The sequence below is a fragment of the Staurois parvus genome, unplaced genomic scaffold (assembly GCF_062004578.1).
Source record: "Staurois parvus isolate SC_StPar_1 unplaced genomic scaffold, SC_StPar_1.0 ptg000657l, whole genome shotgun sequence".
NCBI lineage: Eukaryota > Metazoa > Chordata > Amphibia > Anura > Ranidae > Staurois > Staurois parvus.
The window spans coordinates 2365103-2384822 of NW_028318453.1; the positions used below are offsets into that span (position 1 = coordinate 2365103).

Genomic DNA, 19720 nt, shown 5'->3' on the forward strand with positions numbered 1-19720 from the left:
CTTAAAGGGAAGGGAGGCGCCGACGCCAAGGGGTTAAAAAATGCTTCTAAACGCAAACACGGCTAAACAGACGTTTAACCTACATTTTCCAGCAGTCAGTTCTCATCGTTCAGAAGTGTCCCGTGTACGTGGGGTCTTATAAATGCAGTTAACAGTGTTTACATGCATTTACAAGCGTTTGGCGTTTGAAACTACTGTAAACGACATAGTGTACATGGACACATAGGAAAACATTAGGGAGAGTTCAGGGGCTGCTGAAAAAAATGCGGAACAGCTCTTGAACGTCAGATTAGGAGCAGCAGTGTACATGAGCACTAAATGTACACAGTGAAGGGAGAAACAGCTCTAGTCCCTGCGTGTGAAGGTGACTCCATGGGACACTGCGAGATAAAGGAGCCACCCTGTGTGTACGGCACCAATTTAAACTGAAACATAGGCATAGTTTGAAGATAAACAAATTGCATACTTAGTAAGTGATTTAATCCGCTGCTGAAAGTTCCTAAATTACTGCACATTTGCTATCACTTTAAAGTAATGAGTACAATAATAACTAACAATATGTGCTCACAGGCAATTCCCTGTACTTTCCCTTGCAGCATATTTTCCATAGAGCACTGTTCCTCCTACTTGTACATTGCACTGAAGCTCCTTTTTAATCAAACAATAATACTTGTTGCCTACAGATCCCTACTCTGCCGCAGGCTCTTTCCTTGCTCTTTCAGACCCCCCTTTCTTCCAATTGTGGCATTTTTTAATAAATTGAATTAACTAGCATATCCTTTCGATCTTATGAGCCAAACAAAGCCCGCTTTCATAACCGCCCTGGCACCAAATGAAAACTGAATAGAGAACAGGAAAAATACCAAATCACGGCCCTCCACAACAGAAATGGCAGATCGCGTCTCATTCCTCGTAGCCTTCGTCATTCTGTCATTGCTGGATTAATGATGGACGCAGACATTTTACTAGGTTAGGAAGCAGATGGGTCTGAAGCAAAATTGACCTAAGATGCAAAGTGTATATTTATTTCAGGGGCACGGTGGAAGAAAGAAAATCTCTTTGTGACAATCTGCAGTGCCACTTCAGGGATTTCATTTCATAAATGAATGTTTCTCTAGCACACCATTGGCATGGCAACCAGTTAAAGCTTCCACTTCTTCTCCGCAAATAAAGTCCTTGGATCTGAAATTTTACAGCAAACTGTCAAGTAAATTACAGGTGTGACTCTTGCTGGGAGAGTCAATATTTAACAGTCAGGATTACAATATTTGAAACATTGTGTGCCATAATTACTGTGTGCTAAAATATTGCAAAGCACTTTGACGGAAGGAATTAGCTTTTAATGAAAAATATGGTTTGCCAGCAAAAGAGAAATGACTTGTGACAAATATAAGCAGCTTCATATTTCTGATGTGTAATCTAGCCTTAGGCTCCATGTACTCGGGACACTTCTGAACAATGGAAACTGACTGCTGGAAAACGTAGGTTAACCCCTTCGCGCCTAAGGTAAAACAAATCTAAATGCCTAAGCACAATTTTGCAAAGTTGAGATACAGTATGTTAGTAAAACTGTACATATCATCACAACTACTTTGTACATCCAGGTGAATTATACCGCGTTTTTTTCAGGACAAATTGGGCTTTCATTTGGTGGTAAATGGTAATGGATATCTCCTGATTTTGTTTTAATTATCAAAGGAAAACTGGCCCAAAATAGTAAAAAAAAATATTTTTTATTTAGCTGTGTGTTTCTTGTTACGACCATAACCTACCACCAAAGAACAACCCAAAATAAATTCTCCCACTCTTGACGATCGCAGTAATACCATATATGTGTGTGTTATTTGTTGTTTGTACTCGTAGTACAGCCCAGAAACAATAGTGCGCATTTTGTTTTTAACCTTTTTTTTACCTAAAACATACTGACACCTATTTTTTTTTTTTAAATCCTGACCTTTGACCCTGACCTTGACCCAAACACTAACCCTGGCACTGAACTAGATCAAACCTTGATCTAGGTATTTTTTCTTTATTTTGTATTTTTTAGTATTTATTTATTTCAGGTACTTATATAGCACTGTCAATTTACACAGCGCTTTTACATATATATATATTGTACATTCATATCAGTCCCTAACCCACAAGGGGTGTACAATCTAAGGTCCCTAACTCACATTCATACATACACATACTAGGACAATTTAGACAGGATCCAATTAACCTACCTGCATGTCTTTGGAGTGTGGGAGGAAACTTGAGTACCCAGAGGAAACCCACGCAGGCACAGGGAGAACATGTAAACTCCAGGCAGGTGGTACCGTGGCTGGGATTCGAACCAACGATCCTAGTACTGCCAGGCGGAAGTGCTAACCACTAAGCCACAAACATTTTTTTCCCCTCTATGCCAGGAGTTAGAGAGATACAATGTATCTCTCTCCTCCATTCATGGAGAGAGAAAAAAACAAGGGGGCCAGGCTGTACTGTGACTGATCCATGTGATAGCCAATCAGAGGCTATCACAGCGATCATGTGACTCGGAATCAGGAGTCCCTGGCCCCGATCATTAGAACGGCAACCGGTGCTCTCAGTGACACCGCAGTCTTTGTGCTGGGAGTGCACAGTGCAGTGTGCTCCCAGCACAAAGACAGGTACGCAAATATGCGGCGCCATGGAAAAAAGCAAAGTTCTGTGAGGCCGGATATTTGTGTTACGTCGATGTCAAGGGGTTATAAAACGTCTGTTTAGCAGCATTTGCATACTGCGTTTATGCGCGTTTGCGTTTAGAAGCGTTTTTTTTAAGATAACCTCAGGAGACCTTCCAAAAAATTAACTATTTCAGACATTTTGAGATTAATAGAGCAGAAGCAGAGAGAGCAGTATGTGTTGAGATTGCGTCTTTTTTTTGTAGTGTTTGGATGTGTTCCAGCTCATTTCTGTGCAGAAATTATTGCAGCAGTGTCTAACATATTTTCTTTTATCTGAAACCTCAAAGTATGGTGTACCAGGTCCATTTGAGTACCGGGAAAACGCTTTGCATACATTTTTCATGATGAAAAAAGGCTCTGGACAGCATCTGGAAATGGATGAGTTAAAAAAAAATTGCAAACGCTTATAAACGCGGTTAGCCATGTTTACAAGCATTTGGTGTTTGAAACGCTGATAAAATCTCCTCCTGAAACTCCTGAACGACATAGTGTACATGGACACATAGGAAAACATTAGGGAGAGTTCAGGGGCTGCTGAAAAAAACACACAAATGCTCCTAAACATGAGTTTATCTGCTGCAGTGTACATGGAGCCTTAGAGCTACAAAACATAAAAATGCACGTGTGTAGTTACTGATAATGCTAGATTGTAGGCTCCAACGAGCAGGGCTCTCTGTTTCCTCTTCTACCAAATTGTATTGTAACTGTAATGTCTACCTTCATTTTGTAAAGCGCTGCGCAAACTGTTGGCACTATATAAATCCTGTATAATAATAATAATGCGATCTGTCATTCAGATGCAAGTGTACAATCCAAACGCACTTTTTCCAAAACATTGTCTTGCTGTAACTATGTGATCATTCATGAAAACTTTTGGACCCATTTTGGTGATCCTCGGTGTACTGGTGACATTCTCCGTTCCTGTCATTCAGATGGACGTGGTCTAGCTCACACGAGGTTATGTACTTGGTTTTCCATGCTGTATTATTGTCTTTCATGGAAGATGGGGTATCTGGAATGGAATAAAGAAGATAAAAAGTAATGAAAAATAAACTACTACAATGAAAGTACTAGCACAACCAGGTTGTGGGAGGTGGTAGATACAAAGAATAATATTGCGAAGGTTAACACCTTTTTTTTCCCAATGTCACAGCAACCTATGTTGTTATTGCTAGATTATTGTAAATTTCATAATGCAGTAAGACAACTATCTAAGTGTACTTTTCAGGAATGGCAAACCTATTTGGTGAAGAAACAGAAAGCCTAAGTACTGGATTTGATGGACTGGAAGGCACAGTCGCCAACCCTATCAAGCTCTTGTGGGAAAAGCATCATTTCACAGTGGTTGTCATTTATGAGAAACCCGAGATGACGAGGATGGCCTCCTATCTGAGCTCCCTTGGAAGTTAAGACAGGTGTCTGCAAGGGTGGTGGAAGGGCACAAGTGTCAGAGAGATGGAACTTTGGAATTCTGATATCAGACAAGCAGAAGCACAGTGGGTAGAGCATTGAGAAGATACCAAGCTCAGTTATGAGTGAGGTCGGATCACAAGCTGGGTTTGGTAAATGCCGAGCAAGAAGGAACCAACTCATAGGCAGAATCAAGGTCAGGAACAAGCAGAACCGAACTCTCCTGCGCTCTTAGACCCAAGAAGGGGTGGGTAGATGGAACCAGAACTGAAAATTCGACCACCAGTGCATATGGGGTTTTGCAGTTCCAAACAAGGCTGGGGAAGCCCAACCAGTACTGCGAAGCTAAACAAAACAGAAAGTGCACCAACCTTGTGCATTACCTCAGTAAACCAAATTTTATTGAATACAGAATGATACTCGCAAACAGCGAAGCAAATCAAGCATGTAAGTCCTCAAGGGAACGTTAGAATAGTAGAGCCTGCGCGAGTCCCATCATAGGGGTAGACACTCAAGATACAGCTGACGCGTTTCGAAGGGGGTCCCTTCTTCATCAGAGCTCGTGCAGGTTCTACTATTCTAAAGTTCCGTTGAGGACTTACATGCTTGATTTGCTTTGCTCTTTGTAAGTATCATTCTGTATTCAATAAAATTTGGTTTACTGAGGGAATGCGCAAGGTTGGTGCGCTTTCTGTTTTGTTTCACTTCGCAGGAACAAGCAGAGGTTGGCAGTTTGATAGATTCTTGGTCAGAAGCCCAGGCTAGGGTTAGTAACAAAGATGAACAGAAAACGAATATAGTCCAAAAGCAGATCAGATGAAAGCCAGGTCAATAACAAGGCCAAGCATAAGATTGAGGATCAAGAATTGAAGAAGCTCAGAGTGAAAGAACGTTCAGCAATGCTCCTATGCAGAACTCAGGTTTAAAAAGCCTGCTAGGTGCCAATATCTGTGGTGGAAGTGTCCATACAGTCACATGCATACCAAATGTGTGCACATTATTTCTCATTTAGTTAGGATTCCATGGCTGCAAGTGTGTGCATTTATGTGCATGAGCTTTATGGCTTCCATGTGCCTTCTAATGGCTGGCATAAGGTTCCCGACACACTGTAACCCCCCCCCCCCCCGGAAAAAAAAAATTACATTAAATCCTTCACAAAAACATCTTTGAAAATGCTTGTTATTTTATTTCTTTTAATACTTTCACTTTTAATGAAGCTACTTGTGGATCCTGCCAGCGGCTTCCTCTTCCTCGACAATCTGCAGTAGCATGTAGCCTCTGCAGCATTGCCACTGCATTGTACATACCCAGTCTAATGTAAAAAAGAAAAAAAAGGTCTTCAACTAAGGGCCCGTTCATACTGCCCGCACACTAAGCTGGCAAGGTTTAATTTGCAAGCAGCTGTCAGTTTTGACTGCAGTGAGCCACAATGAGAAGGTGGTGTGATGTGTGTTTTATCTTTATCTTTTCTTTTTTATTAGCTGACACTTTATTTAAAATTGTTTTCTATGTACCGTATTGGTGACTGGTGTTCTTCCAGTGTGCAAAAAATGCCAGTCACCGCATATGTGTGAGTCCTGACTCTGCCCCATCAGGCTCCCAGCTGCTTTCATCACATACAGCATTGCCTGATGGTGCAGCTAATAGTGTTGACTGACAGCAGCTGATCCAAGGAGCCTCACTGTCATTGCCATAAACTGTCATTTAATAGCTTGACCCCGCCCACTACCCAGGCCATGCAGAGTCCAGAAAGATATAAATCAAATAAATACTGCTACATAAAAAATGTGCATAAAATGATAGAAGTCCACATTCATATATTAAATAATTAAAAGTCCCAAAATCCAATAACACAGTGCTGTGTGCTAAAAAAAATCCTCCAACGGAAGGCACGGTTCTCCAATCCCATAGGACACCATTTTTGGAGAAACGCGCATCGGACGGAGCTTTCTGTGATGTCACCTTGTTCTGGCCGGTGATCTGACACAGCAGGAATTTTAAATGTTTACACTGCCTTTATGCACTTTATATATGTAAGTGCAATCTTTCATAAATTCTTTAGTGGTTTATCGGGTCACACTATGAAGTTTTCTTCTATTTTAAACCTTTCCTTGCATGTTGTGGAGAGCTGTCTGATGTGATGAATTCGTTCAAGTGAACCTGCAGTTGTCCATTCATCTCCTTGATATGGCTAACTAGGGTGTCAGTGTGGGATCTGAACACCATCTGCTCCTTTGATCTCTTGATTGGAGATCAAAGTGTCTGGTAAGAGGCTCATTTTTTCTTTCATGTCAAGCATTTGTGGACACCTATACACTTTCCGTTGGAGAATTTCTTTAGCACACAGCACTGTTTTATTGGATTTTTGGACTTTTAATTATTTAATATATGAATGTGGACTTATACCATTTTATGCACATTTTTTATGTAGCAGTATTTATTTGATTTAATATTGTTTATGATTTTGTAGTGTACAGTGAACTCATTTTTTTAATACGTTTTGTATTTTCTGGTGTTCAGGGAAAGAGTGGCAGCAGTTCACTAATGCTTTCACTACTGTTTCAGAATTTTTTTTTCACACATTTATTCACATATTGTATTGTCTGGGGTGTAGCGCAGGTTTTTTCCTCTTTTTTTTCAGAGTCCAGACAGAGCAGGGCCATCAAGTGAGCTAAAGAAAAGAAAAAAGGTGTTTTGGAATATTTTGTCTTACATACAATGTGTGCTACTTTTATTTGTGAAGTCATTCCCTACAAAGATTTGTCACAAGAGCATAGATTTACAAACAGTTTAGGGTAAGAGAAAAATGCCCTAAAAGTCTTTAGACCATCCAGAAGAGCTATAGAAGGAGTGGGTTGAAATGTCAACCGCAAATCTTCCGTTGGAAGGTCTGCAAACCTGTAATTGCTGTACATTTTATGAATGCTAGACGAATAGAACAGCTGTATGAAAATAAAATAAAAAGTTATGACATTCTCACTGTATTGACTGTGTAATCAATTTGGTTCTGCCTAAATAACTAAAAGTATTCATTCCTATACAAAATATGAAAACATGTGTTTCCAAACTTTTGAATACTAGTGTATATAAACATTTAATACATAAAAGGGGATTCCCAGAAAACTGTCGGTTATCTAGAGGGGCAGCACAGCAGATGCTGCTTGCCTTGCAGGTCCCTTGTCTGACTGAAATTTCCAATTGAGTCATCTGATAAAAAAAAAAATGGATTTCTCTGATGACTATGATTCACTGATTTCTGTAAACAATGGACTTCTTTCAGGTTTTGTATCAAAAAAGCAAACTGAGAGTCTGGAAAACATGAAAATTATACTATAGCGCCACCTGCTGTATCAAAGGGAGAACACATATTGAACTTCACCCTTTCATATATACACAAATAAAACACAAAAAAAAAAATAAACATAACAATTAAAAAAAGAAAGTAATTACAAAACCACTATGCATCAACCATTACCAGTTTTTATATATGTCATCTGTCTGCCTGTGCAGCGAAAACATGTGTGTAAATTGCAAGACTGGCTAATGAAATTACAAACCTTTTGACAGGTAAAACTACAAACATATGTTTTTCAATTGAAAATTTGGCTATTTACCAGGAGTTGTCATATTAAGTAACACCCCCTCGCACTAACACAGCAGCAAGTAACACGTGTTGCATTGGGAAAAATGGAGCATTTATGTTTTTGGCTGCATTGCAGTGTGTTGGCAGCCCATTCAATATGAATTGGCTGCTTGAATACAACGCTGGTTAAGGCTGGCCATACACTATACAATTTTCTATCTAATTTCCTTTAGATATACCTTCAACTATGTAGTGCAAGGGCCTGCCTAATTGGATACAATTGAAAGTATTGTTTAGGTTTGACCTCATATTATATGGTTTTTGGTAAATCTAAAGCAAAATTCTCAAGAAAATGGTATAATGCATGGCAAGCCTAACAGCGCTCAAAAATGCTCCACAAGGCAGATCTTAAGTGTGATTGTGTCCTAAGTATTTTAAGGAACAAAACACCAAATGCTAGCCTTGCGCAAGAAAACTTAGGTCCATATATATTTGGACACAGGAACAATTTTAGTTTTTTCAGGTATTTACCAAAGCATATTCAAGCTATAGTTATCTAATGGATATGGACTGAAAGTGCACACTCTCAGGTTTAATTTGAGGGTATGTACATCCAAATTGGAGGAAGGGTTTAGGAATTACAGCTCTTAAGAGAAGCCATCCCCCATTTTTCAAAGAACCAAAAGTAATTGGACAATTGAATTAAAAGCTGTTTCATGGCCAGGTGTGGGCTACTCCATTATTTATTCATCAATTAAGCAGGTAAAAGGTTGAGGAGTTGATTCTAAGTGTGGTATTTGCATTTGGAATCTATCATGCATTCAAAGGAACTGTCCATGCAAGTGAAACAGACCATTGTAAGGCTTCAAAATGAAACAAATTCATCATCAGAGAGATAGCAGCAACATTAGGAGTGGCCAAATCAACAGTTTGGTACATTCTGAGAAATGAAGAACGCGCGGGTGAGCTCAGCAACATAAAAAGGCATGGACGTCCATGGAAGACAACAGTGGTGGATGATCGCAGGATCCTCTCTAAGGTAAAGAAAAACCCATTCACAACATCCAGATAAGTGAAGGACACTCTCCAGGAGGTGGGTGTTTCATTCTCAAAGTCTACAATCAAGAGAGGACTTCACGAGAGCAAATAGAGAAGGTTCACCACAAGGTGCAAACCATTTATAAGCCTGAAGAATAGAAAACCCACATTAGACTTTGCAAAAAATATCTAAAAAAGCCAGACCAGTTCTGGAAAAGCATTCTTTGGACGGATGAAACTAAGAGTAATCTGTACCAGAATGATGGGAATAAAAAAGTGTGGAGAAGGCTTGGAACAGCTCATGATCCAAAGCACACAACGTCATCTGTAAAACATGGTGGAGGCAGTGTGATGGCATGGGCATGCATGGCTTCCAGTGGCACTGGGTCATTGGTGTTTATTGATGATGTGATAGAAGACAGAAGCAGCCAGATGAATTCTGCAGTGTTTACAGATACTGTCAGCCCAGATTCAGCCAAATGCAGCAAAGTTGAGTGGATGGTGCTTCACAGTACAGATGGACAATGATCCAAAACACACTGCAAAAGCAACCCAGGAGCTTTTGAAGGAAAAGAAGTGGAATATTCTGCAATGGCTGATTCAATCACCTAATCTCAACCCAACTGAGCATGCATTTCACTTGCTGATGGCAAAACTAAAGGTAGACAGACCCACAAACAAAGAACAACTGAAGACAGCTGCAGTTAGAGCCTGGCAAAGCATCAGAAAGGAGGAAACCCAGTCTTTGGTAATGTCCATGGGTTTCAGACTTCAGGCAGTCATTGCCAGTAAAGAATTCTCAACAAAATATTAAAAATGAACATTTTATTTATGATTATATTCATTTGTCCAATTACATTTGAGCCACTGAAAATGGAGGGACTGTGTATAAAAATGGTTGCAGTTCCTAAAATTCGTACTTGATATTTATGTTCAATCCCCTGAATTAAAGCTTAAAGTCTGCACTTCAAATTCATTTGGATTGTTTCGTTTTAATTTATTCTGGTGGCATACAGAACCAAAAGTATGAAATGTATGCCTGTGTGCAAATATATATGGACCTAACTGTAGGTGCTACAAAAATAGTTTTTCCCCCTGAAAGAATGCTAATAATGTTTTCTTTTGTGTCAAACTATCCAGTTAACCTACAGCTGTCATCTCAGATATGCCACCTTTCATTACACCTTCTAGGAAAAACAAATGTGTGATTGTAGTCTAAAGAAGACATTGCTGAATAAAGAGTTTCACATGGGGAAATGACTCAATGGACCACTCTAGTAATGTACATTGTAAAAACACTTGCAAAATACACAAAAAAGAAGGTGAGACACCTGCAGCACAGCTGAGTATATAGATGTTAATATCTCTATTATATTCTGTACATTTTGAATGTATCCAACTTTTTTTATAAATCATCAAGTGAGCTGGCTAGCACTAATTCTTGAAGTAGCCTATTCCACATTTTCAAAGATCTTACTGTGAAGAAGCCTTTCCATACACAGAGATTAAATCTTTTTCTCAAGGAGCACAGGGAGTGCCTGTAGGCCTTTGAGTCAATAACTTTACAACAAAATGACTAAATGGACCCGTAATGAATTTATAGATGGTGATTATATTTCCTTAATTACCTCTTCTCAAGGGAGAATAAATTTAGTTCAGCTAATCTTTCCTTAGTTTCCTCATCTCTTAGTCAGTTTGGTTGCCCTTCTCTGCACTTTTTCAGATACTGCAGCTTGGCATCGCATGCTATTATTAAGTTTATAAGCTGCCAGAGCATCCAGGTCCTTCTCATTTATTGAATCCTCAAGTTGTTCTCCCCCTCGAGTGTATGATGCATGCATGTTTTACATAGTTACATAGTTAGTCTGGCTGAAAAAATACAAAAGTCCATCCAGTTCAACCATTAGAAGAAAAAAAAGTTATAAACCTATACCCACAGATGATCCAGAGGAAGGCAAAAAACCCAGCAAAGCATTATCCAATTTGCTCCTGCAGGGAAAAAAATTCCTTTCTGATCCCCCCAGAGGCAATCGGATATTCCCTGGACCAACTTTACCTATACATGTTAGTAACCAATTATATTCATTGTATCTAAGAAAGAATCCAGGCCTTTTTTAAAGCAATCCACTGAGCTGGCCAGAACCAACTCTTGAGTGAGTCTACTCCATATTTTCACAGCTCTCACTGTGAAGAAACCTTTCCGTGTTTGGAGATTAAATTTCTTTTCCTCCAGACATAAAGATGAGATGTTTTAACCCTCAAGTGTGTAACTTTACATTTATCAACATCATTTATTAAATAGTTGCCCAACTAAATAATGCATTCAAGTTGGCCTGGAAGTTGGAGACATCCTGTAATAGCTTAACTACATAATATAGCATGTTATCTGCAAACACAGAAATGGCACGTTAAGGGCTCATTCACATAGGTGTATTAATCCTTTATCTGCACGGAATGCACAGGTGTTCCTTGCAGACCCATGTAGGCAGCCTATTGAAATAAATGAGAGGCCGATGGTTGCAAGGATCTCTAGCACATCCATACATTTGTGCAGGTCTGACTGATCTACTCTAGTGCAGATTGCAGAATCGCAGAGTTGGATGGCTCCAAGAAAGGGTGGATTTAGTTTTGGAAAGTTCAAAAGGTTGGAGTAAAAATCATAAAACCTTTTGGCATTTGGAGCAATGGTGACAACTTCTCAGGTCAAACAAACTGCCAGAGCAGCATGGAGGTCTCCTAGTCTGTGCAAGGACACTGGTAGGTTGTATAATATGCAGTTGAGAGGGGGTGGAGAGCAGAACTCTAGCTTGTATCCTCTAGAAAACACATCTCTCTCCCAGGCATCTGAGATTCTTGCTAACCATGCTTCCAAAAAGGTCAACAGATGCTTCTCACTTTGGGGGGAATCCCTTCATACTGAAAAAGACTTGTCTGTAGGTTTGGCAGATTTAGAGTCTCAGGGTTTCTGGGTAAACTGGGCTCTTGGTGTAGGCTTGGAGGTGGAAGCTTGGGAGTAACCTCTTCTTTTCCATCTTGGCCCATTCACCACCGCTATTCCAGCCAAGGTCAGAATCATTGGTCCTGCAGCCTCCTGGGATACTTACACTAAATCTCCCAGGAGGCTGCAGAATTAGGAACATGGAACAGCCAGAGGCTGGGCCTGGCGTGTCATTGGTAGCTGGCTGCTTTCAACCTAGAAGAGGCAGCCAGCTGGAAGACAGGATGACAGCATGGGTTCCTTGCTCTGTCTCCTGAACAGCGGATTGCAGCAAGACAACACAACAGTATGTGTCTTGAGGAGAATGCAGCAAAACAGGTAACAGATGGAGAAAACCCCACCATGGGGTAAAGTAACGCTCTAAGGCACTAATGGATAGTATTACCCTCCATACCTAAATTGGTATCACACACCTGTCCATAAATGCAATGCCACACAAGAACGAAAAATGTCCTTGCCCATAGTCAAATGTTATATTAAATTTTCATGGCATCTTATAAAGCACAAAGGCATGAAAGCAAAGAGAAACACCTTTTGGTAGGTTCTAAATGGTTGTACGATTAGTTTCATTTATGTAAAACTAGCACAATGTTAAGAATGGTATAAGTACTAAAGGATTTAGTATTAAAGGCTGTATATGATCTGCTGGTGTTGTGTTTCGGTGCTCACATACAACCCACCTGAATAATTTTAAAAAATTTCATTTTAGTGTCTTTTGGCCATGCAAGCTGGTTGACTGAAAATGGCCTACAGACTGCTGTTGTCAATGATAAGATCCTCCTTCCTACTAGTTTGTATTGTATTTACCAAAGACAACTGTGAAAGCACATGATCAATTCAAAAATGTTATGCTCAGCAGCCTAGCATGGCATACAAGCGTTCTTTCCTCTAAAACAGGGGTCTCCAAACTATGGCCCTCCAGCTGTTGAAGTACTACACGTCCCATCATGCCTCTACCTTTGGGAGTCTTGCCTCTGGCTGTCAGTCTTGCAAGGCCCCATGGGACTTGCAGTTCTTCAACACCTGGAGGGTCATAGTTTGGAGCCCACTGCTCTAAAATGTTTTACTTGCATAAAGCTTAGTCATACTTTATACTGGGCCATGCTAGGCTATGGAGAGTGAATAAAAGTTTTGAAGTGGTATACCTTAGTTAGTTCTCACCACTGACAGTGAGCAAGCAACCCTTGACAAATGGTTTACACATATTTTACTGTATAGATCTAATGATGTAGGGCATCCATGCATGCCTAAATCGAACAAGCTCCAAGGCAGACTAAATTTTATTTCCTAAATGTTCCATACACATTGGTATGCCCAAGAAAGATGTGAAGTTTCATGATGAATTACCACAGAGCATTTTATTTTTAAACATTTTATTTTCTAATGAAAAAAATGAAACTGCAATCAAAACCACCTTCTCAAGTTTTTATTTCAGCAAATATCTTGTAAATAAAATCAGTTAACAATATAAAATAAAAACAAAAAAAGAGCTTGCCAGTGAAAATGAAAATTCTAATGTATTCTGTTGAAAAGAAGAGCACCATTTACACAGAATTCTTAATAGCCATTGGCTGCTGTGCGAAATTCCTATATGAAAAAAATTGAACTACTACCAATTCACACACTCACACAAAGGAAAAAGTTTCACTATGGGTAAACCTTGCAAATATTGCTATAAAAATCATTTCATTCTTACTTTGGCAGAACCATAAAAGCATTATTTTAACTTGACAAGCTAATTTTATTTGCAGTGTTTTTACATTTATATGAATCATCACCAACTCAAAGACTATATTGGGACTGATGGCGTTAAACAAATACTTCAATTTTTAATATACCTTCTACATCATCATTTTAGAGAAGGTCGCTAAAGTGCTGGTAATTTTTCGTCACTGCAAAGATTGAAAATAAAAAGCATCCCTTTGGCACACAAAAATATTTTTAACCACAGAAAAATAAAAATGTGACAAACAATGCAATTTAAATATTAAATGGTCAGACCACCCACAAGTAATGTTTTATTTTTTCAAAAGTCAATTGTTGGATTTTTATATGTTTTTTCACTTCCAGTAGAGACATCTTTATGTCCTAGTTCCTCCACCTTTGAACTTTGCAATTCCTATCTTCCCTAATGGGGAGTCTCATTAATTACATTCACCATAATAAAAATATATTAGGTAATCTAAGAGTACCAGGAGAGTGGGACAACTTTATGAAGACTGTGGCAGGTGTGATTATAAATAAAGCACACAGATCTCACCAATGAAGTCCCAAAGAGATATATGTGGATGTTGGACAGTGTGTCTCTACAGTACCTTTCAAAACCTAAAACACTGGTTTTGGTTGAACTAGCTCTTTAAACTACAAGAATAAAAATCAGTAGGAGGTACCGAGTGGTAGTATACCCAGTAGAGTGTATAATCTTTTTTTTTCCACCTGCTCCAGGGAAGCTTATAAAATATTAGATCAGTAATTCCCAAGCCAGTCTTTATTCAGTCACACTGAATGTGTACCTGTTGTATTTTCTTCTTAGGCACGCAGGTAAAATAATGAATGGGGTACTTTCTAAATATTTCTAATTAACATTAGAATATATGGGAAAATAGTCTTTAGAAAACACATTGCCAGTGCATCCAAATGGCCAGATGAAAAAATGATAATCACACTGAGCCCCTATGTAGCATTATTACAAACATAATGTTTAAAAGGATTGTTCATATTTTTCCTTATTAGTTTACCTTGGTGAGACATGCCTGCATAGAATTAAAATAATAACTTCAAAGGTCAATTAAGGTATAATATTATAGTGTCCAAAGTGTATTTGATTGACTTCTGCAATAGTGCATAAGAATTTTTTCATTGTGCAATCATTCCAGAGATGGCCATTGGTAAAACAAAGGCATTATATACAGAAAGTCTTGTTCAAGTTCCAAACTATGTGCAAAAATGTATCTATTAAAATGGAGCAACCTTGGGTATTATCGTAACCCATTGATTCAAATTGAGGTTCTGAATATATTCCTGTTTATTTAACAGCACATTGGATGTGCCTACTGGGCTAACAACTTATGAATGACACGCCTTTCTTAGTGCTTACATTTTATGGCATTTATTTACCTCTATTACCTAAAGCTTAGCCCCAAATAACTTAAAAAATAATTAAAAAACCTTTATTTAACTACCACAATAACAAATTGAGTATTATGTTTAGAGCTACAGCCGTACACCACCCCACCCTCCATGAAACAGCAATATGTAGATTTTTGTTAGATTTTTTTTTTTAGTCCTGTAGTCAGGTGCTGCTGCTGAATCACTTCAAGCTGGGAAGATCATGGTGGGTTTATATATCCTTCTTCTGAGGCGGATTCAGCTTCCTCATGCCTTGTATTCGAGACAAAAGCTGAGTAATAAATTCCTGACAAGCAAAAAAAAGTATTTAGTTATTTTATAATAAACCAATACCATGCATTTCATTTTATCCTACTTGTGGCAATACAAAGCTAGAAATATTTCAGATACCATCAAAAGAAGTCAAAATTAGAGTGTCTGAAAGGGGTGAGAAAGATGAGATTTTATAGCAAATATGTTAAGATCTAATACAGGGCTTGGGAGTGGAACTCTAATATGTTTTTGCTTTATGAAGGGATTTCAGGGCATGTTAAAATGTAGGTCCAGCCAAAATGTTTTTCTTCCAGCTGAAATCCCATACTAACAGGGGCGTCCCTAGGGTTGGTGTCACCCAATGCGATAACACTTGGTGTCACCTCTCCGACGAACTCTGCAGGATGCATTGGATCTGCGGATTGAGCATAATGGATCGGAGTCCGATCCATTATACTCCCCAATCTGCAGATCAGATCCATCCTGCAGGGATCATCGGCTTGCAACCTGTATGGGGTTAACTGATCTCTCCACAAAAAGGTAAGCTTTAAGGCAAGCCGATGATCCCCGCAAGATGGATCGGATCTGCGGATTGGGGAGCATAATGGATTGGACTCCGATCTATTATGCTCAATACGCAGATCCGATCCATCCTGCGGGGGATCGTTGGCTTGCTTTAAAACGTACCTTTTCGTGGAGCGGGTCCATTGTCACCCCGTGCGATAGGTGTCACCTGCCTAGCAACGCCACTGCATACTAACACTGAGCAATTGCCATGTGAGTGGTTTTCACTAAGGCTACTTTCACACTGAGGAGTTTTTGAAATGTTTTTGCATTAAAAAAAGCACCTGACAAGCTCAAGAAAAACGCTTCCCTATGTTTGGCTATGCATGTTTTCACACTGAGGTGTTCCGTTGCGGTGTAAAAACTCCTGCTTGCAGCATCTTTGGAGCATGTTTGTTCAGTTAAAAAAAAAACTCCCCAAACACGCCTCTTCCAATTGAAATAAATGGAAAGTGCCTGAAAAGCGTCTGAAAAACACCTAAATAAAGCCTCTGACAGCGTTTGTGGTGCAGTTTTTAAGTCGTGTCCTTTAAAAACCACTCAGAAAGCGCAACACAAGTGCAGTAAAAATGCATATGCATTTTTGCCATGTTTTTGCGGCATAACAGTGTGAAAGCAGCTTCAGAGAAAGTTAAAATGTATGTAAAACAAAAACAAAGAAATATTTTATATTGCTGCTTGCCATTCCTTGTGATGACATTATTTTTCTTTTTCTCCCTCTTTATTTTTACCTGGTAATCCTGTGAATAACACACTTCCTGTCTTGGTGTGACTAAGCTCACTCCTCCACTGTATCTCTGGAGAAATCTATGGTTGCCACCCAGTCTGCACTACAAATATATCTGCCTGTGTTCCTCTCCCTTACATGAGGTATGGGGAGATTAGTAGTTTACAGAAAAAAGATAAAATTTTTGGTTTGTTTTCAGTTCAGCTAACAAGGTGTTACAAGGCACTGCATTGTTTGCCAGATCTACAGGTATTTTCTGTACTTGATGAAAATGTTTATGATATTAACCACTTGCCCTCCAGAGGATTCATCCCCCTTCCTGACCAGGCCATTTTTTGTGTTACGGCGCTGCGTTACTTTGACAATTGCGCAGTCATGCAACGCTGCACCCAAATGTAATTTGTGTCCTTTTTTCCACAATTAGAGCTTTATTTTTGTGGTATTTGATCGCCTGTGCGTTTATTTTTTGCAATATAAATAAAAAAAGACCGACAATTTTGAGAAAACTGTTTTTTTACTTTTTGCTATTAACCACTTCAATACCGGGCACTTTTACCCCCTTCCTGCCCAAGCCAATTTTCAGCTTTCAGCGCTGAAGCACTTTGAATGACAATTGCGTGGTCATGTAACACTGTACCCATATGACATTTTTAGCATATTTTTCATACAAATAGAGCTTTCTTTTGGTGGTATTTAATCACCACTGATTTTTTTATTTTTTGCTAAATAAAAAAAAACACATTTTTCCTCGTTTCTGTTTTAAAATGTTTCCAATAAATAATATTTATTCATAAATTTAGGTCAAAATGTATTCTGCTATAATTCTTTGATGAAAATACCCCAAATTAGTGTATATTATTTAGTCTGTAGGAAAGTTATAAAGTCCACAAACCAAGGTATATATATATATATCTATATATATCTATATATATATATCTATGTATATCTGACAATTGATCAATCCTGATGTACCGACAGCCCATCTCATTTCTTGAGGCTGAAAATGCCAGGATAGTACAAATATCCCCCAAATCACCCATTTTTGGAAAATACACAGTTCAAGGTATTCAGTAAAGGGCATGGTGAGTTTTTTGGAGGTTGTAATTTTTTTTTTTTTTAATATATTATCACCAGTCCAGTACAGCGTTATTATATAACTGGTGTGGCGGTGATCAGAGACACTGACTGGTGACAGTATGTAAAAAAAAATAAATAAATAATAATTTAATTTGTATTTTTTTTTCAAATTTTTCAAGTATTTTTTTTATTTTTTATTACATTACTTTTTTTTTTTTTTTTTAACACACTGTGACCAAAGCAATACAATGTTACCATAGTAACATTGAACTACTCTGAGCAAGTGATCAGGAATTTTTTTTTTACCACATTATAATTGCTAATACCAATGTATTTCATTGATATTTGCAATCATTGTTACTGAATGAAACTGATTAATTCAGTCATTTGTTGTTATTAGCTGTGATTGGGCAAAGCTGATCATATGATACAGATGGGCTGTGATTGGCCCTGTCTGTATCATGTCACTGCTTTGACCAGTCACAGCTAACAACATAATTGTATACAATGGATGGCATGACAGGAAGCCATCCGTTGTATACAATTGACATGTGATCTGCTGTGATTGGTCACAGCGGTCACATGACACTGGCAATGGTGTATATGCCATCAGCTGTGTCCTGTGGACACAGCCGGTGACAGATCGCATTGCTGTATGGTTCCGTGGCCGTGTGAAAGTCTCGTTTTGAAAGGACATCATATGATGCCCAGTCATAACAAGGAGTGTCAATCTGCTATAGGCCAAGAGGTGTTAAACATGTCCAATAAAAAAATTTTAAAAATCAAATTTTGTCATAAATTTAGGGCGAAATGTATTCTGTTCAAATGTCTTTGCTAAAAAAAAATCCCAATAACTGTAAATTAATTGGTTTACGTGAAAGTTAGAGCATTTACAAATGGCGGTATATATAATGGATTTTTTGTGTTTTTACTAGTAATGGTGGCGATCAGTGACTTATAGCGGGACTGCAGCAGGCATTCTGACACTTGGGGGAACTGACTTGGTGTCACTGACATCCCCAGTGACACCAATACATTGATCAGTGCTAATACAAATTACTAACAGTGTACTAATGGCACTGGGCAGGAAGGGGTTAACTGTGTGCTGTGTGTGTTTTACTATGGGGCTGTGTCTGTGCTTTCCACTGTAAGCACACTGCTATGTATGGCTCTGTTATGCAGAGCCATACAAAGCAGTGTGCTGGAGCTGATGGGAGAGAACTGTATTGTTTACATACAGTTCTCTCCCCCCATCGGTATTACTCGGTGATCACTGGGTGTCGGCGAGTAATCACCAACTGGGATGCGTTGATTGACAGCCGAGGCCGCGAATGGCTCGCATGCGCCCCCTACCTGAAAATGCAAAATCATGTACTGTATATATACATGATTTTGCGCACCCCTGCTACCCTGTAGCAGTATTTCTGCTATAGGGCGGTGGTAAAGCAGTTAAAGACAGGCTTTAAAAAAAACAAAAACATTAATACTTACCTGCTCTGTGTGATGGTTTTACACAGAGCAGCCCTAAGCCTCCTCTTCTCTGGCCCCCTTCTGGCGCTCCTGGCCCCTCCATGCTGCCGAGTGCCCCCAGAGCAAGCAGCTTGCTATGGGGTCATTCAAGTAGGCTTGCCCCCGAGCTGCTGCTCTGCGTGTCCACTCACACACAGAGCCATAGATTGGCCCCACCCCTCTCTCCTCACTGGCTTACTGACTGTGATTGACAGCAGCGGCTCCTGCTGCCGCCTTAGCCAATGAGGAGGGTGAGTCCCCAGCTCAGGTAAGTATTGGGGAGGGGGGCTGAGACGCTGCTGCACACAGCATAGCATGCATGAAGGTAAAAAATCTGGTGCTTTTACAACCACTTTAAAAAACTAAGTCAAATGCACCACATCTAGGGAACAGTGAGCTGCAATATATTACAGTATATTTTTGTTATATAGTTAACCTATAAAGTATATCAAAAGACAAAAACTCTGAATACTCTGTAGATTTCCATGTATTCCTTTCCTGTTGGCACAAGATCACACACGTGATCGGTGCCTCTTCCACATTTGTATTGACCCCATTTTTGCCAAACAGGCTGCAACCATGTGCATTGCACGCAGTTGCTGGACGTTTGCGGCGCTTTCCCATGCACCTAAATAAGTTGGATAGATTTACCTGTGGGTGCAAAGCGAACCATCATGACTGCAGTATGTAAATACCCCTGCTTGCTGACACTGCTTAAGGGGGCAGGT

General features: G+C 39.3%; 1 protein-coding gene across 1 annotated transcript in view; it reads right to left on the minus strand.

The window, feature by feature from the left end:
* Positions 1-13145: 13145 nt before the first annotated feature.
* Positions 13146-19720, minus strand: part of PPP1R14C (protein phosphatase 1 regulatory inhibitor subunit 14C) — a 91601-nt gene continuing 85026 nt past the window's right edge. Inside the window, exon 4 of the mRNA XM_089694259.1 lies at positions 13146-15149. Coding sequence (XP_089550385.1) covers positions 15075-15149 — 75 coding nt within the window. The 3' untranslated portion in view covers positions 13146-15074. The remainder of the gene's footprint in view (positions 15150-19720) is intronic.